The 27,737-nt window shown below is 51.8% G+C and overlaps 1 protein-coding gene across 3 annotated transcripts in view; it reads left to right on the plus strand.

Annotated features, from left to right (window-relative positions):
* The window catches only part of bsdc1 (BSD domain containing 1), a 111,005-nt gene extending 89,599 nt beyond the window's left edge, over positions 1–21,406 (plus strand). For 2 of the 3 annotated variants that reach the window (XR_011940821.1, XR_011940823.1), the window contains 2 exons: positions 18,665–18,852; positions 19,543–21,406. Coding sequence is in view for 1 of the 3 variants with exons in the window: in XM_072500162.1 (XP_072356263.1) it covers positions 19,543–19,575 (33 nt within the window). In the remaining 2 variants the exon portion in view is untranslated. The remainder of the gene's footprint in view (positions 1–18,664; positions 18,853–19,542) is intronic. The other variant, XM_072500162.1, reaches the window with a different exon arrangement.
* The last annotated feature ends 6,331 nt before the right edge of the window (positions 21,407–27,737 follow it).

Genomic DNA, 27,737 nt, shown 5'->3' on the forward strand with positions numbered 1-27,737 from the left:
TAAATAGTAATGAACAATGTCACAATATCTGGGTGTCTAACTCGTACAAGAATTATGAACATTGTTATAATCCTTGGCCAGACTCCGGATTGTTGGGGTGGCGAGATGCAGTTAGAAACAATAACATTTTGTTTAAGGTAGATAAAGTTTGAGATTCAAGACGCATGCTAAGTGAACAAAGCGACAAGATTTAATGGTTTGGAACAAACAAAAATAAACTTTACTATGCAAGGCCACAAAGATAAAACAATTTACAATATCTATCTTATAAGGATGAGGTACATGTGAATCAACAAAGGTGTGGTCAAACAAACCATACTACACAAAAAATGACAGGCGAACAAACCCAATTCCATGGATTTCTCAACAATTCACCCAGACATTGGTCACATTGTGAGCCAACCAATCTCACTGATATTTCCTCTTTCTCCATGAGGGTTTCCAATCTCCATCTTTTAAAGGCCTCTCCTTGGAATTCTCTCCAAAGGTTGCTCCCTCATGACGGCTTTAATAATGACCTGCCCCGTAGGACATTAATCTTGCCTTCCAAGATTCTTTTCCTCTGGATCTACATGCAAGCTTCAACTTCCAAGCACAATTTCAGATCTTTGGCCATGCCAAGCAGAACAATACTGCTCCAAAGGGGTACCTTTGCTCCAATGGCCCCGCAGGACCTTGCTTGAAGTCTGCTCTCTGCACCTCTTTCTTTAATTTGGAGCCTGTGTCTTTGATCCTTTATTTTAACTTAACAGCACCTATTGCTGGCCCCTCACTCTCAGTCCCTTACATAGGACTTCCTTTTAGGGACAACTCCATGTCCCTCTCCTGTGTCCTGCTCCCTGGACACTTCCTACTCATTGGTGTTCACTTCCAGGTCCTCTCACCTGCGTTTCCACACCATTTCCCTTTACTTATTCTGGAGGTGGGTGTCTCTTGTCCCTGACAGTGAAAGGAAAACTACCTGCAAGTTAAACGGCACGTTAAAATCTTCTGAGTTGCTAATATGGTCCTGTCCACTGTGCATTGAAATCAGTGAGTATTTTTGCTCTTGATGCATAGGTGTTTCTGTAACATCAGTCAGTTACAGCAAACACTACTGAACTTTCAGCTTTATTAGCGTGCATTGGCCAACCGTGATAGAACCTGACTTGCTCCATTCTTGCTCTATTTGATTTCTGACTAACAGTGGACAAGGCCATAAGAAAATTCACTCATTTAACAAAACAGACATTTCCCTATTTGTGACACAGTACATGAAGGAATATTATTCTAGTGGCTTTCCATTGAATGTTCTAATGTACTCTGTTTAAATATGTAGATATTCAATGGTAAATTGACATTGTGCTTCTAAAAATAATTCATAATATTGAACATGATGAAGTACTAACTTTGAGATAATGTTACATGCATATAATAAAATAATTTGTGAATTTCATTATTTTTGAATGATCTTGGTGCTATAGTGCTCATATATAAAGAATATTGATAGCTAATAGCTCATTATGTAGCCTAAATTAGTTGGAGCCAAATGAATAAAAATTCAAATGTTATTAAATTGATTGAGTTAAAATTATGTTCTTATGAAAGATAGTAACTATCTTAGATTGGTTTCTTCAGTCAAAACAGTGAAGGAGGATTGAAAATGAAAACTTTTAGGGAAACATGGCTGATCTTAATTTGAATCCATACCTTGATATTGGCTAATATTCCATTTACTAGCTAGTTACACAAGCTCCCTTTAAATTATTTTGTACAGACGTGCAAGTACGTTATTTATCACAGAACAAGGCTTACGGTACCTTCTATGGGGCTATGCAGCTTAACAGGAACTTCACTTATGATTGTGTTTAGTTTCTTGCAGGGGGAAAGGTTTTCTTTTTTTTTCCAAAATATTTTTATTCTCCTTTTTCACATTTTCTCCCACATTTACACCCATCAACAATAAACAATAATCAGCAAGATATGTCAATCCCCATAATGACAACGATCCCATCCGCCCACCAACCCCCAAACATCAGCCCGCATGTTTACATAAACAAATGACAAAAAGGAATCGGGGACTACCCGTAGTCACCCTTAATCGACACAGCCCCCCCCCCCCAAACTAATGTTCGATGTTATCCAGTTCTTGAAAGTGCATAATAAATAGTGCCCATGACTTGTAGAACCCCTCCGAGCTACCCCTCAGTTCGAACTTAACCTTCTCAGGGGTCAAGTATTCCAATAGGTCCCCCCGCCACGCCAGGGCACTGGGTGGAGAGGCTGCTCTCCATCCCAGCAGGATCCGCCTTCGGGCGATCAACGAGGCGAAGGCTATAATATCTGCCTCCGCTCCCGTTTCCGACCCTGGCTGGTCCGACACCCCGAATATGGCCTCCCGGAGACCCGGGTCCATTTTCACACGCACCACCTTGGAAATTACGCTAAACACTTCCTTCCAGTATTCCCCTAGCTTTGGACAGGACCAAAACATATGAACGTGATTCGCCACCCCCCCCCTCAACGCTCACACACATCCTCTACTCCTTCAAAAAATTGGCTCATCCTCGCCCTCGTGAGGTGCGCTCTATATACCACCTTCAGCTGTATCAGCCCCAACCTCGCACATGAGGTGGAGGCATTCACTCTCCGGAGCACCTCACACCAGACCCCCTCCTCTATAACCTCTCCCAGCTCTTCCTCCCACTTTGCTTTGATCCCTTCCAGTGGTGCCTTATCCTCTTCCAGAATAGCTCCGTACACCGCTGACACTGCCCCGTTCTCCAGTCCCCTTTTCGTCAACACCTCCTCCAGCAATGTGGAGGCCGGTTCCTTTGGGAAGCTCTGTATCTCCTTCCTGGCAAAATCCCGAACCTGCATGTACCTAAACACTTCTCCCTGCTCTAGCCCATACTTCGCTTCCAGCTCCCTCAATCCTGCAACCGACCCCGAAGAAACAAATCTTTTAGCGTCTTAATCCCCCTCTCTTCCCATTTCCGAAAACTTCCATCCCACCTCCCTGGCTCAAATCTGTGGTTCCCCCGAATCGGCATTTCCCTTGAACCTAAACCCAACCCGAAGTGTTGGCGAAACTGCCTCCAGATTTTCAATGAAGCTATTATTACCGGACTCCCTGAATATTTCCCCGGAGCTATCGGGAGCGGCGCTGTTGCAAGTGCTTTCAGTCCCGACCCCCTGCACAAACTCTCCTCCATTCTGACCCACTGAGAATCAACCCCTCTGACCCAGCTCCACACTTTCTCCACGTTCGCCGCCCAGTAGTAGTACACCAGGTTCGGGAGACCCAAACCCCCTGCCTGCCTTCCCTTCTGTAGCAGCACCTTTCTCACTCTGGCCACCTTCCCTCCCCATATGAATGAGGTAATCCTTCCCTCAATCTCCCTGAAAAAAGACTTTGGCAGGAAAATCGGTAGGCATTGAAAAATAAACAGGAATCGCGGCAACACATTCATTTTAACCGCCTGTACCCGACCCGCCAGTGACAGAGGAAGGCCATCCCACCTTGCCAGATCGGCTTTCACTCTCCCCACCAAACTAGTGATGTTGTACCTGCGAAGCCTCCCCCACTCACGGGCAACCTGCACCCCCAGATACCCAAAGTGAGCCCCTGCTCTACGGAATGGCAGCCCCCCCACCCCCGGCCGAGACACCACAAAGTACTCACTCTTGTCCAGGTTCAACTTGTACCCCGAGAAAGACCCAAATACCCGCAGTAGCTCCAATATTCCTCCTATCGACGCACTCGGCTCCGACACATAGAGCAGCAAGTCGTCGGCATATAAGGACACCCTATGCTCTATCCCCCCCCCCCCGCCCCCCCCCCCCCCCCCCCCCCCCCCCCCGCACTATTCCTTTCCATGCTCCCGAACTTCTCAATGCGATGGCCAACGGCTCAATCGCAAGTGCAAACAGCAGGGGGGGGACATAGGACATCCCTGTCTCGTCCCAAGGTGGAGAGAAAAGTATCTCAAACTGATATTATTTGTGCGGACAATCGCCTTTGGTTCCTTATATAATAGCTTTACCCAGTTCACAAACCTTGGTCCAATCCCAAACCGCTCCAGCACTGCCATCAGGTATCCCCATTCTACCCGATCAAACGCCTTCTCGGCGTCCAATGCCACAACTACCTCTGTTTCCTTTCTTTCCGCCGGTGCCATAATAACGTTCAAAACCCTCCTAATGTTTGAAAACAGCTGCCTCCCTTTCACGAACCCCGTCTGATTCTCCCCTATCACCTTCGGAAGGCACTCCTCCAGCCTACCCGCCAGTACCTTCGCCAACACTTTTACGTCCACATTCAGAAGTGATATGGGCCGATACGACCCACACTCCGTCGGATCCTTATCTTTTTTTAGTAACAGGGAAATCAATGCCTGCCCCAAGGTTTGCGGCAACACCCCCTTCCCTATCGCCTCCTCAAACATCCCCACCATCAGGGGTGCCAACCTATCCTTAAATTTATTATAATATTCCACCGGAAACCCATCCGGCCCTGCCACCTTCCCCGACTACATCCTCCCAATCGCATCCTTTATCTCCTGCTCCACTATTGCTCCTTCTAATGTAGCCCTGTCCCCCTCCCCTAGCCTCGGGTACTCCAACCCATCTAGAAATTCCTGCATCTCACGGTCTCCCCCGAGTGGCTCTGACTTGTACAACCTCTCATAAAACTCCTCAAAAACCTTGTTAATCAGCACTGGGGCCACCACCAACTTGCCTGCCCTATCCTTCACCTGAAGAATTTCCCTTGCTGCTGCCTCCCTCCGGAGCTGACCTGCTAACATACGCCTTATCTCCATGTTCATAAACTGCACCCCTTGCTCGTCTCAGTTGGCGCACCGCCTTCCTGGTGGACAGTCGGTCGAAGCTCGCCTGTAGTTCCTTCCTCTTTTCCAGCTTCGCCGGGTCCCCATCTTCTGCATACCTCCTATCTATCTCCAACATCTCATCTATTACCCTCTGCGCTCCAACCTCTCCTCTTTATCCACCCTGGCCTTAAACAAAATTACCTCACCTCTCACCACCGCCTTTGGAGCCTCCCAGACGACTGCCTTCGACACCTCACCCATACAATTGAAACCTACATATACCTTAATTATCTTTTCAATTTTCTCACAGAACACTTGGTTCCCCAAAAGCCCCACATCCAGTTTCCACCCCGGTCTCTGCGCTGCCCCCTTCTCCAGCACCATATCCACCCAATGTGGAGCATGATCTGACACTGCAATTGCAGAGTATTCCGACCCCTTGACTCCAGCCAGCAAAGCCTTCCCCACCACAAAAAAGTCGATCCGCGAGTATACCTTATGGACCACTGAGAAAAACTAATACTCCCGTTCCCTTGGGTGCAGGAACCTCCAAGGGTCCACCCCTCCCATTTCCACCATTAGCCCAGCCAGCGCCTTCGCCCCCCCTGATGGGACCAGCGAGCGCGGCCGTGATCTGTCCAACCTTGGCTCCTGCACCAAGTTCCAGTCCCTCCCCCCCACAATCAGCTCATGCATCTCCAAGTCGGGAAAAACCCCAAACACCGTCCTCGCGAATCCCACATCATCCCAATTGGGACCGTATACACTTAACAGCGCCACTAATCTCCCCTCCAGTGCCCCTGTCACAATCACCTATCTACCCCCCTGATCTGCCACCACCTTCTCCATCTGGAAGCGTACTCTTTTGCTGACCAGCACCGCTACCCCTCGAGCCCTTCCATCAAATCCGGAGTGAAACACTTGGCTAACCCAGCCCTTTTTAAGTCTCACCTGGTCCTTCACCCTCAAGTGAGTCTCCTGCAGCATTGCTACATCGGCTTTCAAACTTTTAAGATGTGCAAGCACCCTTGACCGGACCTCCTAACCCTCTCACGTTCCACGTGATTATCCTTACTGGGGGTCTCTCACCCCCCCCCCCCCACCTTTCTTATCCACCATCAACATACCACCGGGCCCTGCCCCATAAGCCTGACCCGCCCCTGTCCATTGTTAACATCGACCCTCCCCCCCCCCCCTCCCAAGAACCTCCCTCCCAAGAAACCCCCCTACAAAAACATCCCCCAACATCCATCCCTCCACCCCCTCTTGATCGCCTCATAGGCCCATTGAAGCCTGCTATCCAGGCTCCAACATCCGCAGTCCTCCTCTCACCTCACCCCCGTTCACTAACTGACTTTAGTTAGCTAGCGCGGGTGGCTCCCCCCGCCAAGACCTCTCGCCCCCTTCCGCCCAGTCCCAGAGAAAGAAACACCAAAACAAACCCAACAATCCAACAACATAACATTTAACCGTTGCAACACAGAACGCCATTAACTTGAACTCTGTAACAATGCAAAGAGAAGTAAATTTCAATACAAATCAGTAAAAAGAAAGTTGTAACATTTGTACATTTTCCAGCCGCTCAACACAGTCCACAGTCTCTCTTCCAGTTCCGCTCTTCACGTTTTCCCAAGCCTTCTGCCCTCACGAACGCCTCAGCCGCCTCTGCTGTCTCAAAATAAAAGTCTTTGGCGTTATCTGTTACTCACAACTTCGCCGGGTACACCACACCAAATCGCGCCCACTTCTTGTACAAAGCCGCCTTCACTCGCCCAAACGCCGCTCGTCTTTTTGCTAACTCCACCGTCCAGTCCTGGTAGATCCGAACTGCAGTACCATCACACAGCACCTCACGCTCCTGCTTCGCCCAGCTTAATACTTTCTCCTTCATGCAAAACTTATGGAAGCAGATAATTACTGCCCTTGGCGGCTCATTCACTTTGGGCTTCGGCCTTAATGACCGATGAGCTCAGTCTAGCTCGTACAGGGTGGGGCTCTCACCCTCCCCCATCAGCTCCGCCAACTTCTTAGCGAAGTATTGCGTTGGCCTTGGGCCCTCTGTCCCTTCGGGCAAGCCCACAATTCTCAAATTGTGCCGCCTTGAGCGGTTTTCCAAGTCTTCCAACTTTGCTCGGAATCCTCTGTTAACCTCCACCACCCTCCGCAGCTCGTCCCCCATCGAGGTGACCTGGTCGCTATGTCTTGTCACGGCCTCCTCCACCTCCTTCATCTTCTCGCACTGCTCTCTCACCTCGGCCGATGCCTTTGCCACCTCCACCCTCATCGGGCCGATTGCCTCCTCCAACAATGACCTCAACATGACCGCCATCTCTTTCCTCAAGACCTCCATGTGCCTCACCAAATGTTTTTCCAGCTCCACCACCATCACCTTGGTCATCTTCTCCACCGTAGGGAGTGTGGCCCCGCCTTGCAGTTCGGCTTTCGCCATCCTGTCAACACTTGCTCGTCTTCTCCTTCGGCGGCGAACCCGCGCTTCCTCCTTTCTTCGACGCTGCTCTTAACATCCTTTAGCGGCTTATTGTTTTTTATCTTCTTTCCTTTCTCCTCTCTCCCCCTTCACCCTCCTGCCCTTCATCAATCTGACATTCTTTTTTGAAAATAAAAGGGGGGGTGGGGGGAGAAAAAAAAAAACTTTTACCAAACTTCCTTAAATCATCTTTCTTTCTCCTCTGCATTCACCTGGGACCAGGCTTCAACCTTCTTTCTTCTTCCTAGGTGGGAAACCGGCGCCTCAGCCCCCCCGCCACCCGACACCCGCGCGGGGTTCTTCGCCGGTTTTTAAACCGGCCCCGCTGGCTGTCCCAAAAGGTCGCCGATAGTCGGGGGGGTGCGTGAGGACTCGGGAATTTCCCCGAAATCGCCACGAATCGCGGCCACCGGCAGGAGCTCTTGTTGCTGCGGCCGCCCTGCTCGCCCACGCCACCGGACGTCGGAAAAGTTTTCTTACTGGGAAACTAGAATGTGATATGGAAAGTTGCCCTACCAGACCATTCTGCTGTACTGTATCCTCTTGAGTCTGAATATTTGTACGGCAGAGGTAGATAGATTCTTGATAAGCAAGGGGTGAAAGGTTATCGGGGTAGGTAGGAATGTGGAGTTGAGGTTACAATCAGATAAGCCATGATCTTAACTGAATAGTGGAACAGACTGGAAGGGTCGACTGGCCTACTGCTCCTAATCGGTATGTTCAGTTGAAGAACAGCGTTGTGCTATCATTTGACCTGCCAGCCAGAGTGATAATCAAGCAGATTGTGAATGGAATTGGTAAAATAGAGTGATGAGACTGGAGAGAGAGATAGTAGTAAACTATTTTGTATTGGAGGAAACCTTTCTGATATCTTGATTACAATATTATGTGCTATGGCACATTAAAAATGTTGGCATAAAAGGTTAACACTTCGAAAACAAATTGTCTTTGGTTGTATCCATTTTTAGATGCTGTACTTTTGGCTTCATCGAAAACTCTAACCAGGGGCGAAATTCTCCCGATACGGTGCGATGTCCGCTGACTGGCGCCCAAAACGGCGCCAATCAGACGGGCATCGTGCCGCCCCAAAGGTGCGGAATGCTCCGCATCTTTGGGGGCCGAGCCCCAACATTGAGGGTCTAGGCCGGCGCCGGAGGAATTTCCGCCCCGCCAGCTGGTGGAAACGGCCTTTGTTGCCCCGCCAGCTGGCACGGAAATGACATCCCCGGGCGGCGCATGCGCGGGAGCGTCAGCGGCCGCTGACAGTTTCCCACGCATGCGCAGTGGAGGGAGTCTCTTTCGCCTCCGCCATGGTGGAGACCGTGGCGGAGGCGGAAGGGAAAGAGTGCCCCCACGGCACAGGCCCGCCCGCGGATCGGTGGGCCCCGATCGCGGGCCAGGCCACGGTGGGGGCACCCCCCGGGGCCAGATCGCCCCGCGCCCCCCCGAGGACCCCGGAGCCCGCCCTCGCCGCCTTGTCCCGCCGTTCAAAAGGTGGTTTAATCCACGCCGGCGGGACAGGCAATTTATTGGCGGGACTTCGGCCCATCCGGGCCGGAGAATCGAGCGGCCAACCGCGGCCCGATTCCCACCCCCGCCGAATATCCGGTGCCGGAGACTTCGGCAACCGGCGGGGGCGGGATTCACGGCAGCCCCCGGCGATTCTCCAACCCGGCAGGGGGTCGGAGAATGACGCCCCAGGTGGCCCCAGGTATCACTTGGGATAAGCCTTATACAACACAAATGTCCTGCTCGACTTTGAACTGAGCTTCAGCCCCCCCCCCCCCCCCAACATCAAATTTGTTGCCCTGTTAACATGCTCCCTTCTCTGCAACATTTCCAGCCTTTGTGCCGATTATTACAATCCCAGACCAGACCCCAACAGTGGCTAGGATACTGGACCAAAACACTAATATTAGTTTATTTGGAAAGAATGTGTGGAAAGAATGATTCACTCCAGGAGTGATTGCATGAAGAAATAGAGCTTTGGTATTTCTAAAACGAAACTTTATTATGAATACAATATTAAACTTTTAACTTCACACTCAAAAAGAACAACTTGCAATTATCCCTTAACATAACTATACAATTCCTCATTAAACAACAAGAAACATAAAGCTCTTAATCCATCTTAAAATTAGCAGGGCACAGAGTAACACTTGCTTTATAAAACAGGTTTGGCTCTGGTTGGAACCCTTCAGACTCTGGCCACATGTCTTCAAATAGCTGCTAGACAAAACTGCTCTGTTTTAAAATATCATTACTATATTTTTTAACTATCCTACTTGAAACAAATTGTAGGCTGAGTCAGGCAGATCAGAACTCAGCCCTCTCTCGATCTCTATCTCCCTCACCCTCGCCCCCGCTCCCTCTCGCCCCCGCTCCCTCTCGCCCCCGCTCCCTCTCGCCCCCGCTCCCTCTCGCCCCCGCTCCCTCTCGCCCCCGCTCCCTCTCGCCCCCGCTCCCTCTCGCCCCCGCTCCCTCTCGCCCCCGCTCCCTCTCGCCCCCGCTCCCTCTCGCCCCCGCTCCCTCTCGCCCCCGCTCCCTCTCGCCCCCGCTCCCTCTCGCCCCCGCTCCCTCTCGCCCCCGCTCCCTCTCGCCCCCGCTCCCTCTCGCCCCCGCTCCCTCTCGCCCCCTCTCCCTCTCGCCCCCTCTCCCTCTCGCCCTCGCTCCCTCTCGCCCTCGCTCCCTCTCGCCCTCGCTCCCTCTCGCCCTCGCTCCCTCTCGCCCTCGCTCCCTCTCGCCCTCGCTCCCTCTCGCCCTCTCGCCCTCTCTCCCTCTCGCCCTCGCTCCCTCGCTCCCTCTCGCCCTCGCTCCCTCTCGCCCTCGCTCCCTCTCGCCCTCGCTCCCTCTCGCCCTCGCTCCCTCTCGCCCTCGCTCCCTCTCGCCCACGCTCCCTCTCGCCCTCGCTCCCTCTCGCCCTCGCTCCCTCTCGCCCTCGCTCCCTCTCGCCCTCGCTCCCTCTCGCCCTCGCTCCCTCTCGCCCTCGCTCCCTCTCGCCCTCGCTCCCTCTCGCCCTCGCTCCCTCTCGCCCTCGCTCCCTCTCGCCCTCGCTCCCTCTCGCCCTCGCTCCCTCTCGCCCTCGCTCTCACCCTCGCCCTCGCTCTCACCCTCGCTCTCTCGGTCCCTCTCGCCCTCGCTCCCTCTCGCCCTCGCTCTCTCGGTCCCTCTCGCCCTCGCTCCCTCTCGCCCTCGCTCCCTCTCGCCCTCGCTCCCTCTCGCCCTCGCTCCCTCTCGCCCTCGCTCCCTCTCGCCCTCGCTCCCTCTCGCCCTCGCTCCCTCTCGCCCTCGCTCCCTCTCGCCCTCGCTCCCTCTCGCCCTCGCTCCCTCTCGCCCTCGCTCCCTCTCGCCCTCGCCCTCGTTCTCCCTCGCCCTTGTTCTCTCACCCTCGCTCTCTCGGTCTCTCTCACCTTCGCTCTCTCGGTCTCTCTCGCCCTCGCTCTCTCGGTCTCTCTCGCCCTCGCTCTCTCGGTCTCTCTCGCCCTCGGTCTCTCTTGCCCTCGCACCTTCGCTCTCTCGGTCTCTCTCACCCTCGCTCTCTCGGTCTCTCTCACTCTCGGCCTCTCTCGCCCTCGCTCTCTCGGTCTCTCTCGCCCTCGCTCTCTCTCGCCCTCGCCCTCGCTCTCTCTCGCCCTCGCCCTCGCCCTCGCTCTCTCTCGCCCTCGCTCTCTCTCGCCCTCGCTCTCTCTCGCCCTTGCCCTCGCTCTCCCTCGCCCTTGCTCTCGCTCTCGCTCGCTCTAGCCCTCGCCCTCGCTCTCCCTCACCCTCGCTCTCTCCCGCACTCGCTCACTCTCGCCCTCGCTCTCTCGCTCTCCCTCGCCCTCTCGCTCTCCCTTGCCCTCTCGCTCTCCCTCGCTCTCCCTCGCCCTCTCGCTCTCCCTCGCCCTCTCGCTCTCCCTCGCCCTCTCGCTCTCCCTCGCCCTCTCGCTCCATCTCGCCCTCTCGCTCTCCCTCGCCCTCTCGCTCTCCCTCGCCCTCTCGCTCGCCCTCGCCCTCTCGCTCACCCTCGCCCTCTCGCTCACCCTCGCCCTCTCGCTCACCCTCGCACTTTCGCTCTCCCTCGCCCTCTCCCTCGCCTTGTCGCTCTCCCTCGCCCTCTCGCTCTCCCTCGCCCTCTCGCTCTCCCTCGCCCTCTCGCTCTCCCTCGCCCTCTCGCTCGCCCTCTTGCTCTCCCTCGCCCTCTTGCTCTCCCTCGCCCTCTCGCTCTCCCTCGCCCTCTCGCTCTCCCTCGCCCTCTCGCTCGCCCTCGCCCTCTCGCTCGCCCTCTCGCTCGCCCTCTCCCTTGCCCTCTCGCTCTCCCTCGCCCCCTCGCCCCCCTCGCTCTCCCTCGCCCTCTCCCTCTCTCTCTCGCTCTCCCTCACCCTCTCGCTCGCCCTCTCGATCGCCCTCGCCCTCTCGCTCTCCCTCTCGCTCTCCCTCTCGCTCTCCCTCGCCCTCTCGCTCTCCCTCGCCCTCTCGCTCTCCCTCGCCCTCTCCCTCGCCCTCTCGCTCTCCCTCGCCCTCTCGCTCTCCCTCGCCCTCTCGCTCTCCCTCGCCCTCTCGCTCTCCCTCGCCCTCTCGTTCACCCTCGCCCTCTCCCTCGCCCTCTCCCTCGCCCTCTCGCTCGCCCTCTCGCTCGCCCTCTTGCTCTCCCTCGCCCTCTTGCTCTCCCTCGCCCTCTCGCTCTCCCTCGCCCTCTCGCTCTCCCTCGCCCTCTCGCTCTCCCTCGCCCTCTCGCCCTCGCCCTCGCTCTCTCTCGCCCTCGCCCTCGCCCTCGCTCTCCCTCGCCCTTGCTCTCGCTCTCGCTCGCTCTAGCCCTCGCCCTCGCTCTCCCTCACCCTCGCTCTCTCCCGCACTCGCTCACTCTCGCCCTCGCTCTCTCGCTCTCCCTTGCCCTCTCGCTCTCCCTCGCTCTCCCTCGCCCTCTCGCTCTCCCTCGCCCTCTCGCTCTCCCTCGCCCTCTCGCTCTCCCTCGCCCTCTCGCTCTCCCTCGCCCTCTCGCTCACCCTCGCCCTCTCGCTCACCCTCGCACTTTCGCTCTCCCTCGCCCTCTCCCTCGCCTTGTCGCTCTCCCTCGCCCTCTCGCTCTCCCTCGCCCTCTCGCTCTCCCTCGCCCTCTCGCTCTCCCTCGCCCTCTCGCTCTCCCTCGCCCTCTCGCTCGCCCTCTCGCTCGCCCTCTTGCTCTCCCTCGCCCTCTTGCTCTCCCTTGCCCTCTTGCTCTCCCTTGCCCTCTTGCTCTCCCTTGCCCTCTCGCTCTCCCTCGCCCTCTCGCTCTCCCTCGCCCTCTCGCTCTCCCTCGCCCTCTCGCTCTCCCTCGCCCTCTCGCTCGCCCTCGCCCTCTCGCTCGCCCTCGCCCTCTCGCTCGCCCTCTCCCTTGCCCTCTCGCTCTCCCTCGCCCCCTCGCTCTCCCTCGCCCCCCTCGCTCTCCCTCGCCCTCTCCCTCTCTCTCTCGCTCTCCCTCACCCTCTCGATCGCCCTCGCCCTCTCGCTCGCCCTCTCGCTCTCCCTCTCGCTCTCCCTCGCCCTCTCGCTCTCCCTCGCCCTCTCCCTCTCCCTCTCCCTCGCCCTCTCCCTCGCCCTCTCGCTCTCCCTCGCCCTCTCGTTCACCCTCGCACTTTCGCTCTCCCTCGCCCTCTCCCTCGCCCTCTCCCTCGCCCTCTCCCTCGCCCTCTCCCTCGCCCTCTCGCTCGCCCTCTCGCTCGCCCTCTTGCTCTCCCTCGCCCTCTTGCTCTCCCTCGCCCTCTCGCTCGCCCTCCCTCTCGCCCTCTCGCTCTCCCTCGCCCTCTCGCTCTCCCTCGCCCTCTCGCTCTCCCTCGCCCTCTCGCTCTCCCTCGCCCTCTCGCTCTCCCTCGCCCTCTCGCTCTCGCTCTCGCTCTCCCTCGCCCTCTCGCTCTCCCTTGCCCTCTCGCTCTCCCTCGCCCTCTCGCTCTCCCTCGCCCTCTCGCTCTCCCTCGCCCTCTCGCTCTCCCTCGCCCTCTCGCTCTCCCTCGCCCTCTCGCTCTCCCTCGCCCTCTCGCTCTCCCTCGCCCTCTCGCTCTCCCTCGCCCTCTCGCTCTCCCTCGCCCTCTCGCTCTCCCTCGCCCTCTCGCTCTCCCTCGCCCTCTCGCTCTCCCTCGCCCTCTCGCTCTCCCTCGCCCTCTCGCTCTCCCTCGCCCTCTCGCTCTCCCTCGCCCTCTCGCTCTCCCTCGCCCTCTCGCTCTCCCTCGCCCTCTCGCTCTCCCTCGCCCTCGCCCTCTCGCTCTCCCTCGCCCTCTCGCTCTCCCTCGCCCTCTCGCTCTCCCTCGCCCTCTCGCTCTCCCTCGCCCTCTCGCTCTCCCTCGCCCTCTCGCTCTCCCTCGCCCTCTCGCTCGCCCTCGCCCTCTCGCTCTCCCTCGCCCTCTCGCTATCCCTCTCGCTATCCCTCTCGCTCTCCCTTGCTATCCCTCTCGCTCTCCCTTGCTATCCCTCTCGCTATCCCTCGCTATCCCTCTCGCTCTCCCTTGCTATCCCTCTCGCTCTCCCTCGCTATCCCTCTCGCTCTCCCTCGCTATCCCTCTCGCTCTCCCTCGCTATCCCTCTCGCTCTCCCTTGCTATCCCTCTCGCTCTCCCTCGCTATCCCTCTCGCTCTCCCTCGCTATCCCTCTTGCTCTCCCTCGCTATCCCTCTTGCTCTCGCTATCCCTCTTGCTCTCGCTATCCCTCTCGCTCTCGCTATCCCTCTCGCTCTCGCTATCCCTCTCGCTATCCCTCTCGCTCCCGCTATCCCTCTCGCTATCCTTCTCGCTCTCGCTATCGCTCTCTTGATCTCTCCCTGAGCTTCTCCAAACTCACCACCTCACTGCATTTCTGAGCTCCAGCCACCAAAGACGGGAACCTCCCTTCTGGGGACTAAGACTGCACGCCCGCCGACTTCGATTCTCCGACTTCAAGGAGGCTAGCAGGGCAACTGCGTGCGTCCTGCAGCTCCGGCTGCTGGCGGGGCTCTGCAGTTACGGCCGCGCATGCGCATGGCGGCCGGCCGTGGGTCTGCGCAGGCACGCAGCGGCTGTCTTCGCGCCGGCCCCCACGCAACATGCCGGCGCCCTACAGGGGCCCGGCCCGGCCCGGTGGAACATAAGACCCCCCGGAATGAGCGCGCTCGCCAATCGGCCCGGGGGGGTCGCTTTCAACAGCCCCCGACCTGCGCTGCGTCAATTGCGATGTGCGGCTGGCGCAGATTCTCCGGTCGCCGGAGAATCGCGTGCCGGCGTGGGAGCCTATTTTGGGTAATTCTATACCCCCGCACCGAGCGCAATTTCGGCGCGGAAGGTCGGAGAATCCCGCCCCTTATCTCCCCAAGCTGAAAGACACATGGGACGGGATTCTCCATCCAGCGACGTCAGAATTGCAATAGGGTGGAGAATCGTGCATCAGCCAAAAATCTAGGTTCGTGCCAACAAACAAACAAAGAACAAAGAAATGTACAGCACAGGAACAGGCCCTTCGGCCCTCCAAGCCCGTGCCGACCATACTGCCCGACTAAACTACAATCTTCTACACTTCCTGGGTCCATATCCTTCTATTCCCATCCTATTCATATATTTGTCAAGATGCCCCTTGAATGTCCCTATCGTCCCTGCTTCCACTACCTCCTCCGGTAGTGAGTTCCAGGCACCCACTACCCTCTGCGTAAAAAAACTTGCCTCGTACATCTACTCTAAACCTTGCCCCTCTCACCTTAAACCTATGCCCCCTAGTAATTGACCCCTCTACCCTGGGGAAAAGCCTCTGACTATCCACTCTGTCTATGCCCCTCATAATTTTGTATACCTCTATCAGGTCGCCCCTCAACCTCCTTCGTTCCAGTGAGAACAAACCGAGTTTATTCAATCGCTCCTCATAGCTTATGCCCTCCATACCAGGCAACATTCTGGTAAATCTCTTCTGCACCCTCTCTAAAGCCTCCACATCCTTCTGGTAGTGTGGCGACCAGAATTGAACACTATACTCCAAGTGTGGCCTAACTAAGGTTCTATACAGCTGCACCATGACTTGCCAATTCTTATACTCAATGCCCCGGCCAATGAAGGCAAGCATGCCGTATGCCTTCTTGACTACCTTCTCCACCTGTGTTGCCCCTTTCAATGACCTGTGGACCTGTACTCCTAGATCTCTTTGACTTTCAATACTCTTGAGGGTTCTACCATTCACTGTATATTCCCTACCTGCATTAGCCCTTCCAAAATGCATTACGTCACATTTGTCCGGATTAAACTCCATCTGCCATCTCTCCGCCCAAGTCTCCAGACAATCTAAATCCTGCTGTATCCTAAGACAGTCCTCATCGCTATCCGCAATTCCACCAACCTTTGTGTCGTCTGCAAACTTACTAATCAGACCAGTTCCATTTTCCTCCAAATCATTTATATATACTACAAAGAGCAAAGGTCCCAGCACTGATCCCTGTGGAACACCACTGGTCACAGCCCTCCAATTAGAAAAGCATCCCTCCATTGCTACCCTCTGCCTTCTATGGCCTAGCCAGTTCTGTATCCACCTTGCCAGTTCACCCCTGATCCCGTGTGACTTCACCTTTTGTACTAGTCTACCATGAGGGACCTTGTCAAAGGCCTTACTGAAGTCCATATAGACAACATCTACTGCCCTACCTGCATCAATCATCTTAGTGACCTCCTCGAAAAACTCTATCAAGTTAGTGAGACACGACCTCCCCTTCACAAAACCGTGCTGCCTCTCACTAATACGTCCATTTGCTTCCAAATGGGAGTAGATCCTGTCTCGAAGAATTCTCTCCAGTAATTTCCCTACCACTGAAGTAAGGCTCACCGGCCTGTAGTTCCCGGGATTATCCTTGCTACCCTTCTTAAACAGAGGAACAACATTGGCTATTCTCCAGTCCTCCGGGACATCCCCTGAAGACAGCGAGGATCCAAAGATTTCTGTCAAGGCCTCAGCAATTTCCTCTCCAGCCTCCTTCAGTATTCTGGGGTAGATCCCATCAGGCCCTGGGGACTTATCTACCTTAATATTTTTTAAGACACCCAACACCTCGTCTTTTTGGATCACAATGTGACCCAGGCTATCTACACCCCCTTCTCCAGACTCAACATCTACCAATTCCTTCTCTTTGGTGAATACTGATGCAAAGTATTCATTTAGTACCTCGCCCATTTCCTCTGGCTCCACACATAGATTCCCTTGCCTATCCTTCAGTGGGCCAACCCTTTCCCTGGCTACCCTCTTGCTTTTTATGTACGTGTAAAAAGCCTTGGGATTTTCCTTAACCCTATTTGCCAATGACTTTTCATGACCCCTTCTAGCCCTCCTGACTCCTTGCTTAAGTTCCTTCCTACTTTCCTTATATGCCACACAGGCTTCGTCTGTTCCCAACCTTTTAGCCCTGACAAATGCCTCCTTTTTCTTTTTGACGAGGCCTACAATATCACTCGTCATCCAAGGTTCCCGAAAATTGCCGTATTTATCTTTCTTCCTCACAGGAACATGCCTGTCCTGTATTCCTTTCAACTGACACTTGAAAGCCTCCCACATGTCAGATGTTGATTTGCCCTCAAACATCCGCCCCCAATCTATGTTCTTCAGTTCCCGCCTCATATTGTTATAATTAGCCTTCCCCCAACTTAGCACATTCATCCTCAGACCACTCTTATCCTTGTCCACCAGTACTTTAAAACTTACTGAATTGTGGTCACTGTTACCGAAATGCTCCCCTACTGAAACATCTACCACCTGGCCGGGCTCATTCCCCAATACCAGGTCCAGTACCGCCCCTTCCCTAGTTGGACTGTTTACATATTGTTTTAAGAAGCCCTCCTGGATGCTCCTTACAAACTCCGCCCCGTCTAAGCCCCTGGCACTAAGTGAGTCCCAGTCAATATTGGGGAAGTTGAAGTCTCCCATCACCACAACCCTGTTGTTTTTACTCTTTTCCAAAATCTGTCTACCTATCTGCTCCTCTATCTCCCGCTGGCTGTTGGGAGGCCTGTAGTATACCCCCAACATTGTGAGTGCACCCTTCTTATTCCTGATCTCTACCCATATAGCCTCACTGCCCTCTGAGGTGTCCTCTCGCAGTACAGCTGTGATATTCTCCCGAACAAGTAGCGCAACTCCGCCTCCCCTTTTACATCCCCCTGATGTGCCAGGTGCCTCGAGAGCAGCATGAATGCTTTCCACGCCTCGCATTGGCGTGAGTATGCAATTTGTACAGTAACTCCCATTAGCATATCATTGTGGCCATTAGCATATCATTCACGGGCCCGACCCGGTAGTCTCTGGCCTCCCGCGATCCTCTACCGGAGGAAGGGATGCCGGCGTGGTTCACTTGTGGTATTTAAAAATGGGAACAGAGCGCTGTGGCTGCTGAGAGTGCGAGGGGTGGTATGATATGTTTCCAAAGGCACAACCATGAGCTGCCAGTTGTGCCACTGGCTGGGAGGGGTGGGGTGCGACAACTGTTAGGACCAGGGGAAGTAACCCGGGGGGCGGTGTCAGGAGTTGGGCTGTGTGCCGGGGTGTCCTTGCTGCAGTCTGCAAGGCAGCCATCTGGCTATGCACTCCACTAACTGCCCACTGTGACCCCTAATTGTGCAGAGCGCCGCCGGCTGTATGGGTGCCCTTCTCTCAAACCCCTAGACCATTGCCCAGACTCCAGCTGACCCATGAACGGGATGGGTGTGGCCCACCCGATATTGGCATTCCTCAGTGCACCCATCCGAGGCACTGACCCACTGCGGAGGTGCAGGGTGCAGCCTTAATAGCGGACGCATGCACCTTGGCCCTTGCCACTGCCTCAGCACATAGTCGCCCCAGGGCGGATGCCCCACCAGTAGCTGGCACCAAGCCCACCCTGCCCCCAAACACCTAGGCACAACCCGTGTGCCGCACAATTGTTCCATGGCACACTACAGCTGAGGTCTCAATAGGTGACCAGCCACTTCCGCAGTCCCTGCTTGCACGCATGTCATCAGGTATGGCATCAGTTGGTGGCATGCAGTTCCCCCTCCCACAACTAGGTTCTTAAAATAGGACACTGTGTATAGGTGTTTGATTCACCAAAAAGATTTTGTCAGCTTGCACTCAGACCTGCTTCTTTCCTCTCACTGTCTGTCTTGTGACTATGAAGGTGATATGTGTGCTCAACAGTTTTAAGACTGGTTCATTTCAGGCAGTCATGGCGATTTCTTTGGCACCTGCGGATGGACACCGATGGGGCTAGGGGCATGGTGCGGTGGGTAGAGTGTCAGGGGGAACAGCGGGGGGTGGAGCTAGGATCGGGATGGGGACATGTGGCTGCAGTGCAGGCCAGGACCACCGTGTAGCCCGTTGGAACTGGTTGGGCACAGGAGTACACACCATGCTAACATGTCTGCCCTTCAACCCCCTGCAGAAAATGGATTTCGGTGTGCAGACTGGTGTGGTTGGCATTTGAGTGGCACCGCAGGCCTGACGGGTGCAATGAGGCTGCATGAGCAGGAGCTGCTCGGGGAGGACACCGCAGAACAGGAGCCTGCCCCAGAGGAGCAGGAGCCAGCCGGTGACGATGGAGTGCCGGCTGCCCAGCAGGCCGAGGAGGAGGTGGGAAGGGGGCGCCACATCAGTCCTCTTGTATACTGACAGCGCCTGTCGTACGAGAACCTGCCAGACCGGGCGTGTTGCCAACGACTGCGGCTGAACAGAGAGAGACAGTGTGACATCTGTGCTGGATAATGGCGCATCTGGAATCATGGGGGTATGGGGCAGGACACCCGCATCCTGAGGCCATCAAGATGATGGTCACCCTGTACTTCTGTACCACCTGTCTTGGATCTCCCAGATCCGTGCACAATTGCATTCGCGCTGTAATGGATGCTCTTTATGCTCGGGCGGCACAATGCATTGCCTTTGGTGTGGACCGAGCCCATAGGTTGCCTGGGGAGTGGGATTTGCTGCAATCGATGGGATGCATGTCCTCGTACTGACATGCATTCAATTTCAATTCAATACTCTTTCTGGCCAATTTTACTTATGTTTCTGTATTTTGTGATAATATTGAACATTTAAAAGTGATCACAAGAGGGGGAAAAACATCACTGGCTATCAACTGCAAGTTACTAACGTTTCAGTATGTGCAACAAGAGGATTGTATTGTGACTGCTGGTATGATTGGTGCTTTTGAATATTTTAGCTTTTTGGGTATTTGTGGAATATATCCTTGCTTAATTATATAACAACTGTTAAATTCCACCGATTGACTAATTATAATTTTTAAAACCTGATTTATTTCAGCTGGAAGAGGACGACTGGGAAAATTGGGAATAAAATGGAATTGGACGTTGCTGCTTCAGTTGATTCTTGAATTATTTCATTCTAATGTAATGAGCATTGTGTTTATATTCTTAGCCTGTAGTGTATATACAGGTTTCCTGTGCCATTGCTTCAATAAGCTAGGGTAACATGTTTTATACTGCATGCAATTGTATCATATAGCAGGTTTTTTAGCATGTAATTACAAAGGACTAAGAAGCATGGGTTACATTTCATTGTTTAGACTAAAGTTATATTCAATGGGAGACATTGCTATTACTGTTTCTAATGGTGTTTTGGTTTTGCGTAATTAACAGCTGATTGGTTGTGCAATATATATTTTAAATATGCATTTTCTAGCTTTCAGATATGGGAAACCATTAGTTTTGTAATTCAAATTCCCTTAGATCTTTTACAGATTTGCACTTACATCTATTAAACTTAAATTATACAAAGTCAACTGACTAATGCTTTCAGTGTTTAAGCACTTTTTAAATCAAACAAAATGTCAGCTAAAAATGCGCATTGGAAATTGAATTCCTCCATTTTACTGAGTCATGGTGGGAGAAATGCTCTTTTAAAACTGGAGGGTTCTCAAAAAGAGGGTTATAATTTTGATGCCTGAGCTACCTGGCATTTTTACTCCTTTGAGTGCTGATTTTTTTTTTAACTTTCAAGCAGCTTGTAACCCATCATACATTTCTACAGATTTGCTACTCTGTAAATTTTGAATGGTGATTATTGAAACCTCTGTGGAACCTGTAAAGGACCATTGACTGTCATATTTGTGGTGAAAAAGCAGAAGCCACTGAAGGTTAATCTTTTGACCGAGTTAAAGTTTGTAGTTTTTCGAGCTGAATGAAGCACATGCTGCTTTAACGCTTCAGGGAGGAGGCATTGGAGAGAATTTGGAAAAATTGGATTGTTGTATTGATTCCATGAATGTATTAGGAAGCAAGTGTGACAAGTAGTTCAGAAATTTGTTGGTTTATTTACCAAATCTCCCTGTTAAATGGTAACAACCTGCTCGTTAAAGCAAGCCAGAAAACAAAGCAGTCCACTATGCTTTGGGATAGCTAGTATTTGAGTGAACCGAAAAGCACTAATAACACTAATAGTCATTTGTGCTGCATACAGCTTGTGCCTTCACTACTGATGTGAATCATTACCATGGTTTCTGTACATAATGATTGAATTGTCCATTGGCTATCAGCATGCTTCAAATTTGAAAAGGTCAATGTAAAACAAATATATTCTAAAAGGAAAATATTGCATTCTGGAAATTTTTAAAAACTGACAGCACTTGGGATACTCAACATGTCAGCCACACCTGTAAATAGAACATAAAAACCTAGTTGATATTTCAGTACAGGATGCTTCCTCAAATGTCTTCAACCGAAATGTTGGCTGACTTCTGCTCTTTTGACAAGCTCCCCGATCTACTGAGTATTTGCTGTTTGTTTTTATTTCTTTAAAAACATTGTCATATTAGTGTGACAGATGCAAATATTTCAACAGAAGGTACATGACATTTTTTGAAACCAAAATACATGTGTTGAAACTCCGTGCTTTTTAGTCATGTAACAATGGGTTGAAGCACTAACACGTGATCTCTCTGACCACAACTGGAAGTGATGAATTGAGTATCGCTTAACTCTAAAGATTACTTAGTGGGGTGCGATTTCCCCTCCCCGTCCACAATTTCTATCATGTATTGTTACTAATCTCATAAATAAACCCAGACTAAACTGATGCAGATGGAAATTATGGTACCTGCACTTTTTGTTGGAGAAACTTGGCTGTAAATAAGACTTTTAAATAAAATAAAAAACTATTGTTTACTGTTTTGATGTTGGTACAGCGTATTGAAAACTTATGGTAAGTAACTTTCTATTGACTGCTTCTTTAATTCTCAGTTTAGGTACCATAGATGGTGGCATATAAGATGGCCTCTAAAGCCCCAAAATATCCCTCCAAAAATGGGAGTCAACTTATCGACTGAGTATACAGGTGGCAAATGATCACCATTTTGAAATGTCATTAGCGTCTGATGCAAAGCGTGGCATGTCTTGAACTACCAACAATCTGCAGGTTAGGTTGATTGGCTGTGATCAATACGCGAGGTTATAGGGATAGGACGGGGGAGTGGGCCTGGGTAGGGTACTCTTTCAGTGGGTTTGGTGCAGACTAGATGGGCTGAATGTACTATGAGAATTCTGTGATATCCTATCAAACTCCCATACATCTTCACAGCATAGGCTTGCTGTTGCCTGCTTCACCTAGTTATATGATATCATCAGTAAGTAAAATGTGTTTGCGGGGTGAAAAAATTAAGGCTGACTTCAAGTATGATTATAGCATGTGGCTTAAATGGGGGGTTGACATATACACTGAGTATATACAAAAACATGATTTTGCAGCCGAGAAAAATCCCAGAAATATGCCATGATTTACAACATCCATTTTGTATGTGTGTTCACACTACAGTACTCCCTTTAGTTTTATCAGACTCAAAAATAAAACCTCAAACTAAAAATGTAGTTTGAAATTCAGTGAGGATTAGGGCAGCACGGTGGCCTAGTGGTTAGCACAGCTGCCTCGCGGCGCTGAGGTCCCAGGTTCGATCACGGCTCTGGGTCACTGTCCGTGTGGAGTTTGCACATTCTCCCCGTGTCTGCGTGGGTTTCGCCCCCGCAACCCAAAAATGTGCAGAATAGGTGGATTGGCTACGCTAAATTGCCCCTTAATTGGAAAAAATAATTGGGTAATCTAAAATTTAAAAAAAAATTCAGTGAGGATTAGAAGTAGGTATTTTGTGAACTGGAAAGATTGTTGATATCATGGTCTGAGATTGTGACTGACATTTAATTGAACCCTGCATATCATAAAGCAGCAGGATCCTGTGGTTTCAAAGTTCTGAATACAAACTGAAGCATGTGACTCACTTGCATTACATTCTCTTGAGTTATGTCTTCCAGATATTGCTTTAAATTATGTTCTCTTAACCTACTAATTATATATTTTCAGTATAAATAGTTTGTGCTTGTACATATTTTCATTTGTTTTTTAAGAAAAGAAGCATTTTCATCAGACTTCGTTAACCATCTATTATAAGACATTAGGTTTGTATTGAAACTGAAATCTTGGTATACTTTTAAGTCTAAGTGATTCCTTTTACTTGTCAAGCTAACTTGAGAGTTCCTCAGGATAATGTTCAGCTGCTTCATCAATGACTTTCTCCATCGTAATGTCAGAAGTGGGGATGTTCCCGGATGAATGGGCAGTGTTCGCACCATTCGCGAGTCCTCAGATATTGGAGCAGTCTGTGCCCGTATGCAGCAAGACCTGGACAACATTTAGGCTTGTGTTAAGTGTCAAGTAACATTTGAACCTTGCAAGTGCCAAGCAATAACCCTCCTCAGATGATCAAATCTAACAATCGCCGGATGGCATTCAATGGCATTACCATCACTGAATCCCCAACATCCTTGGCGTTGCCATTGACCAGAAACTGAATGGCTACAGCCATATAAATTGTTAAGATCCCGTGCCAAACCCCAACATTTGCTCGGATACCAGGCAAGAACACCTAACACTTATTTTTGAAAAACATTTTATTGAAAGCATTTTTTCATTTAATACATACCCAGGAAGTACAAAAGCAACAGGAAACATATACCTCCCTCCCGCACAACCCCACCCAAACAAAAAAATAGAACCTCCCCAACTGACGGCTCAATGCTCCTTTAAAAAAGGCAATGAACAGCTTCCACCTCGAGGTGAACCCCTCCTCCACACCTCAAATGGCAATCTTGATCTCACCCATACTCCTGCCTTCGGCGACTCCGAGTCCCGCCAGTACAAAATCCGTCTCTGGTTATCAGGGAGGCAAAGGCCAACACGTCACCTCTCTCCCTACCTGCATCCCAATATCCTCCGAAACTCCAAATATCGGCATGATTTTGCGATAGAGGGCTACCTCTACTCCCAAAATTTTGGTCATTGCATCCGAAAACCCCCTCAACCTTGCACCTGTCCAAAACATGCACATGATTCACTGGCACCCTTGCACTCTGCCTGCATCTATCGTCCACTCCTGGAAAGAACCGACTCATCCTGGACACTGTCATGTGGGCCCTGTGCACCACCTTAAATTGGCTAAGGCCTAGCCTTACACATGATGAAGTAATATTCACCCTCAACAGAGCTTCACTCCATACTCTAATGGCCCACTCAACTACTCCTCTCACTTATGCCTAACCTCCCCACTGGAGCGCTCTTCAACTTCCCATATGCATTTGCAGTCCTGTCCTCCCCTATTTCATGCTCAGACAAGCTTATCCTACAACACCTCCATCCGCCCTCAAACTGGCCACTCATGCACTGCCCATTTCCGAACCATTGCAATATTTGCCGCTCAGTAGTAGTTCAACAAGTTCGGTAACCCTAACCCCCTGCGTTGATCCCTCTTCGAAAACACCCTTCTAACCCCCAGAGCTTTCCCTGCCCACACAAACCTCAAGATCATCCCATTAACCTTTCTAAAAAAGAACTTGGGCACAAAAATTGAGAGATTTTGAAACACAAACAAAAACTTTGTCAACACTGTCAACTTTACCGTCTGGACCCGACCCACCAATGGCAATGGTAACATCCCACCTCCGAATGTCTGCTTCCATTCCCTCCACCAGCCGCACCAAGTTTAACTTATAGCCCAACTCCACGCCACCTGGTTTCACTACCATCCCAAGGTAGTGAAACCTCGCCCCCACAAACCGAAGTGCCAATTCGATCAACCTCCTTTCCTGTCCCCGTGCATTAATTGGGAGCACTTTGTTTCCCCCCTTATTAAGCTTGCACCCTGCAAAGCGGCCAAACTCCCCCATGATCTTATCAAAGCTTCCGACTAGATTCGAAATATATAACAGGAAATTATCCGCTTACGAGGAAACTCTGCTCCACACCCCTCCCTCACTTTCAATAACCCTCTAGCCCTCTAAGCGTCAATTGCCAGGGCAAAGAGCAGTGGAGAGAGCGGACACCCGTCTCCCGGTGTTACCCAAAATAATTTGAACTGACCTTGTCCATCTGAATGCTCGCTGTCGGCACATTATACAACAACCACACCCAATTTTTTAAAATAATCTTTATTGTCACAAGTAGGCTTACGTTAACACTACAATGCAGTTACTGTGAAAAGCCCCTAGTCGCCACATTCCGGTGCCTGTTCGGGTACAGAGAGGGAGAATTCAGAATGTCCAAATTACCTAACAGCACATCTTCCGGGAGAAAACCCGTGCAAACTCCGCACAGAGGGACCCTGGTGCTTTAAAGCAACAGTGCGTGGAGGGGGGGGGGGGGGGGTGTTAATGAGAGGGATAGTGTGAGGGGTGGTGGGGAGATGGTGTGCTGGTGGGGCATGGAGGGTGTTGGGGATGTAGTGTGTGGGGGGGTGAGGGTACTGGGAGATGGTCTGTGTGGGAGGTGGGTGTGTGGGGGGGGTGAGGATAATGGGGGGACAGTGCGTGCGGGGTTAGGGTGAGGTTGCTGGCGGGGGACAGTGTGTTGGGGGTGGAGTCTAAGGTGATGGAGGTCTGCGCGTGGGGGGGTGAGGATGAAAACGGGGCAATGTGTATGGAGGGTGATGGTGGGGGGGGGATAGAGTGTGTGGATGGTGATGGTGGGAGGGGTACGATGTGAGGGTGATTGATTGTGGGAGTGCTGATGAGGGTGTGGGGACAGTGTGTGTGGGGGGGTGATGGTGATGGCGGGAGGGGCACTGTGAGGGTGATGGTGGGAGTGGTGAGGGTGGGGGATTGTGTATGGAGGGTGATGGTGGGGGGACAGTGTGTAGGGGATATGAGTAATTGTGGGGGGGTGAGGGATGGTGGGGGGGGGAGAGTGAGGGTGGGGAGGGTAATGGGGGGACAGTGTTTGGGGAGGTGGGAGGTGAGGTTGATGGTGGGGGAGCGGTGTGTGTGAGGGGTGATGGTGGGGTGACTGGAGGGTGATGGTGGGGGACAACAGTGTGTGTGTCTGGCGGGGTGATGGTGGGGGGGGGGGACTGTGGGGGGTGGTGAGTGATGGGGGGGTGATGGTGGGGGGGGGGGAGTGTGTGGGGTAACTATGGGGGAGGTCGGGGTGATGGTGGGGATGACTGTGTGAGGGGAGTGTTGGGGTGATGGTGGGGGAGGCAGTGTGTGTGTAGAGGGTGATGGTGGGGTGACATAAGGAAAGTTATAAAAGCATTTTATATTTCCAAGATTACTGCTTTTATAATTTAAAGGGAGAAAATCCCTGGAAGGTATTTATTTTTAGGATGGTTCACAAGATTTAGCATGTTCATGGGATGTTAAAGTTTCGGAACCATTGATCTAGTCTATCGTTAACTGGATGTTTCATCCACAATTCAGATCAAGTCATGAAAGATCGACCTAATCAGAGTAGGATTCATGTACTGAAACTTAAATTTAAAACGTGAAGGATGTCACGTTTTCAGGGTACGTGGAAATCTGCATTCTGAAGAGAAAATAAATTCATCAACATTTTTGTGTCGACAAAGTGACAACGACAAAGGTGGTGGTGTACTGTGAAGGCTATCGTGCCCTCTGGGGCCTGGTGCTAAATCTTAGAACTCATTTTTTTGAGAATATACTCACAGGAATTGAGAAATAAAGGCAAATAGGGACAAGACTAACGTCCTGTTTTTCATCTTTGCGCAGAATAGAGTGTGGTTAGATGGATCATTTGAAAAAAGATGGTAGAACCAGACATTCACCTCTTTGCTTATCAATATTGTAGAGTTTAATGTAATGGGTATTTATTTTCACAGAGAATCACTTGATTGTTCCTGGACTTCCTGGTTGTAGGGGCAAGTTATGATTGTGATGAGGGATGAACAACTGTGATCTCCTGGAGCTTGAGGTTTTCCTGAAGTGGGCAAAGATTTTAATGTTTTTTGATGAGGTTAAGTAAATAGTTTACAAGATTGCACTGCTGACATGTTCATGTGGACCTGATCTGTCTTTCCCTGAATACCATGATACTTACCTCCTTCCATAAAACAAAGCATTTTTTATCCTTGCCCATATTTCATTCTCTTTCTATATCATAATCTGTAAACTATATTCTCCTTTCCAGTTTACATAAGAGATATCCTCCACATGCTTGACAAAATTCCCTTATTTACATTGTACATCAACACATCCTGGGGGCTACCACTGACCAGAAACTGAACTGGACAAGCCACATAAATACTATGGGCGGGATTCTCTGTAGTCCGGTGCTGAAATCGAGAACGGCGATAGGGCAAAGAATGGCTCCCGAATCCGAAATTGGGGCAGGCGTTGTTTTGACGCTGGTTGACGATGCGCCAACTCTGCCTGGCGGAGTTGCAACCCCGTTGGAGCGCCATCAGCCAGCCCAACCACAATGCTCTGCCTCCGATGGGCCGAGTTCCCGACGGCGCGTGCCATGTGTGGTCCCAGCAGTCGGGAGCCTGGCGTGCCAGCTGCGGACAGTGTCCAGCTCCATCACACTCAGCCAAGATCTGTGCTGGGGGGGGGGTGGTACGTGGTCCAGCACAGCTGCCGCCATGTTTTCCGGTGTGACCGGTATGTGTGAGGGGGGTGTTCCACGTGGTGCTGGTGCTAACCCCTCACCGGTACCGGTGAGGGCTTTGTGCCAATTTTCCCATCATGAAACACCATGGATCCTCTATCGGCGCCGGCACTCAGCCTCAGGAAAGGATAGCCTCCAGCCCTATGTCTACAAAAGCAAGTCAGAGGCCAGCAATTCTGCAACAAATAAATGCCTTTGTTGGAGAAAGGAAGGATAAAGTCCTATGGATGGTATTCTACAACTTCAATAGAATTGCAACAGCAAAATGAGCTATTGAGTTGGTGTTAATTCTCCACCTGAGCAGTAGCCCAATCCTGTGCACCTGTTTTATTTTCTTTTGACCATCTTTCTAATCTTAAATATTTGTTTCAATCACTATGTCCTGTAAGCTCCTTACCCTCAGTTTGTGTTAAGTTTCTCCTGTCTCTTAAATTGCTTGTATTTAATCTTGTGTCCTGCCATGGCAGATCTTTCATTTACTGGAGGCAAGTTTGCTCCACTCTGTCCTAACCCTTCATAATTATAAGTTAAAATGTTGGGCGCGATTCTCCAGCCTC

Source organism: Scyliorhinus torazame, chromosome 1 (assembly GCF_047496885.1).
Source record: "Scyliorhinus torazame isolate Kashiwa2021f chromosome 1, sScyTor2.1, whole genome shotgun sequence".
NCBI classification, from domain to species: Eukaryota; Metazoa; Chordata; class Chondrichthyes; order Carcharhiniformes; family Scyliorhinidae; genus Scyliorhinus; species Scyliorhinus torazame.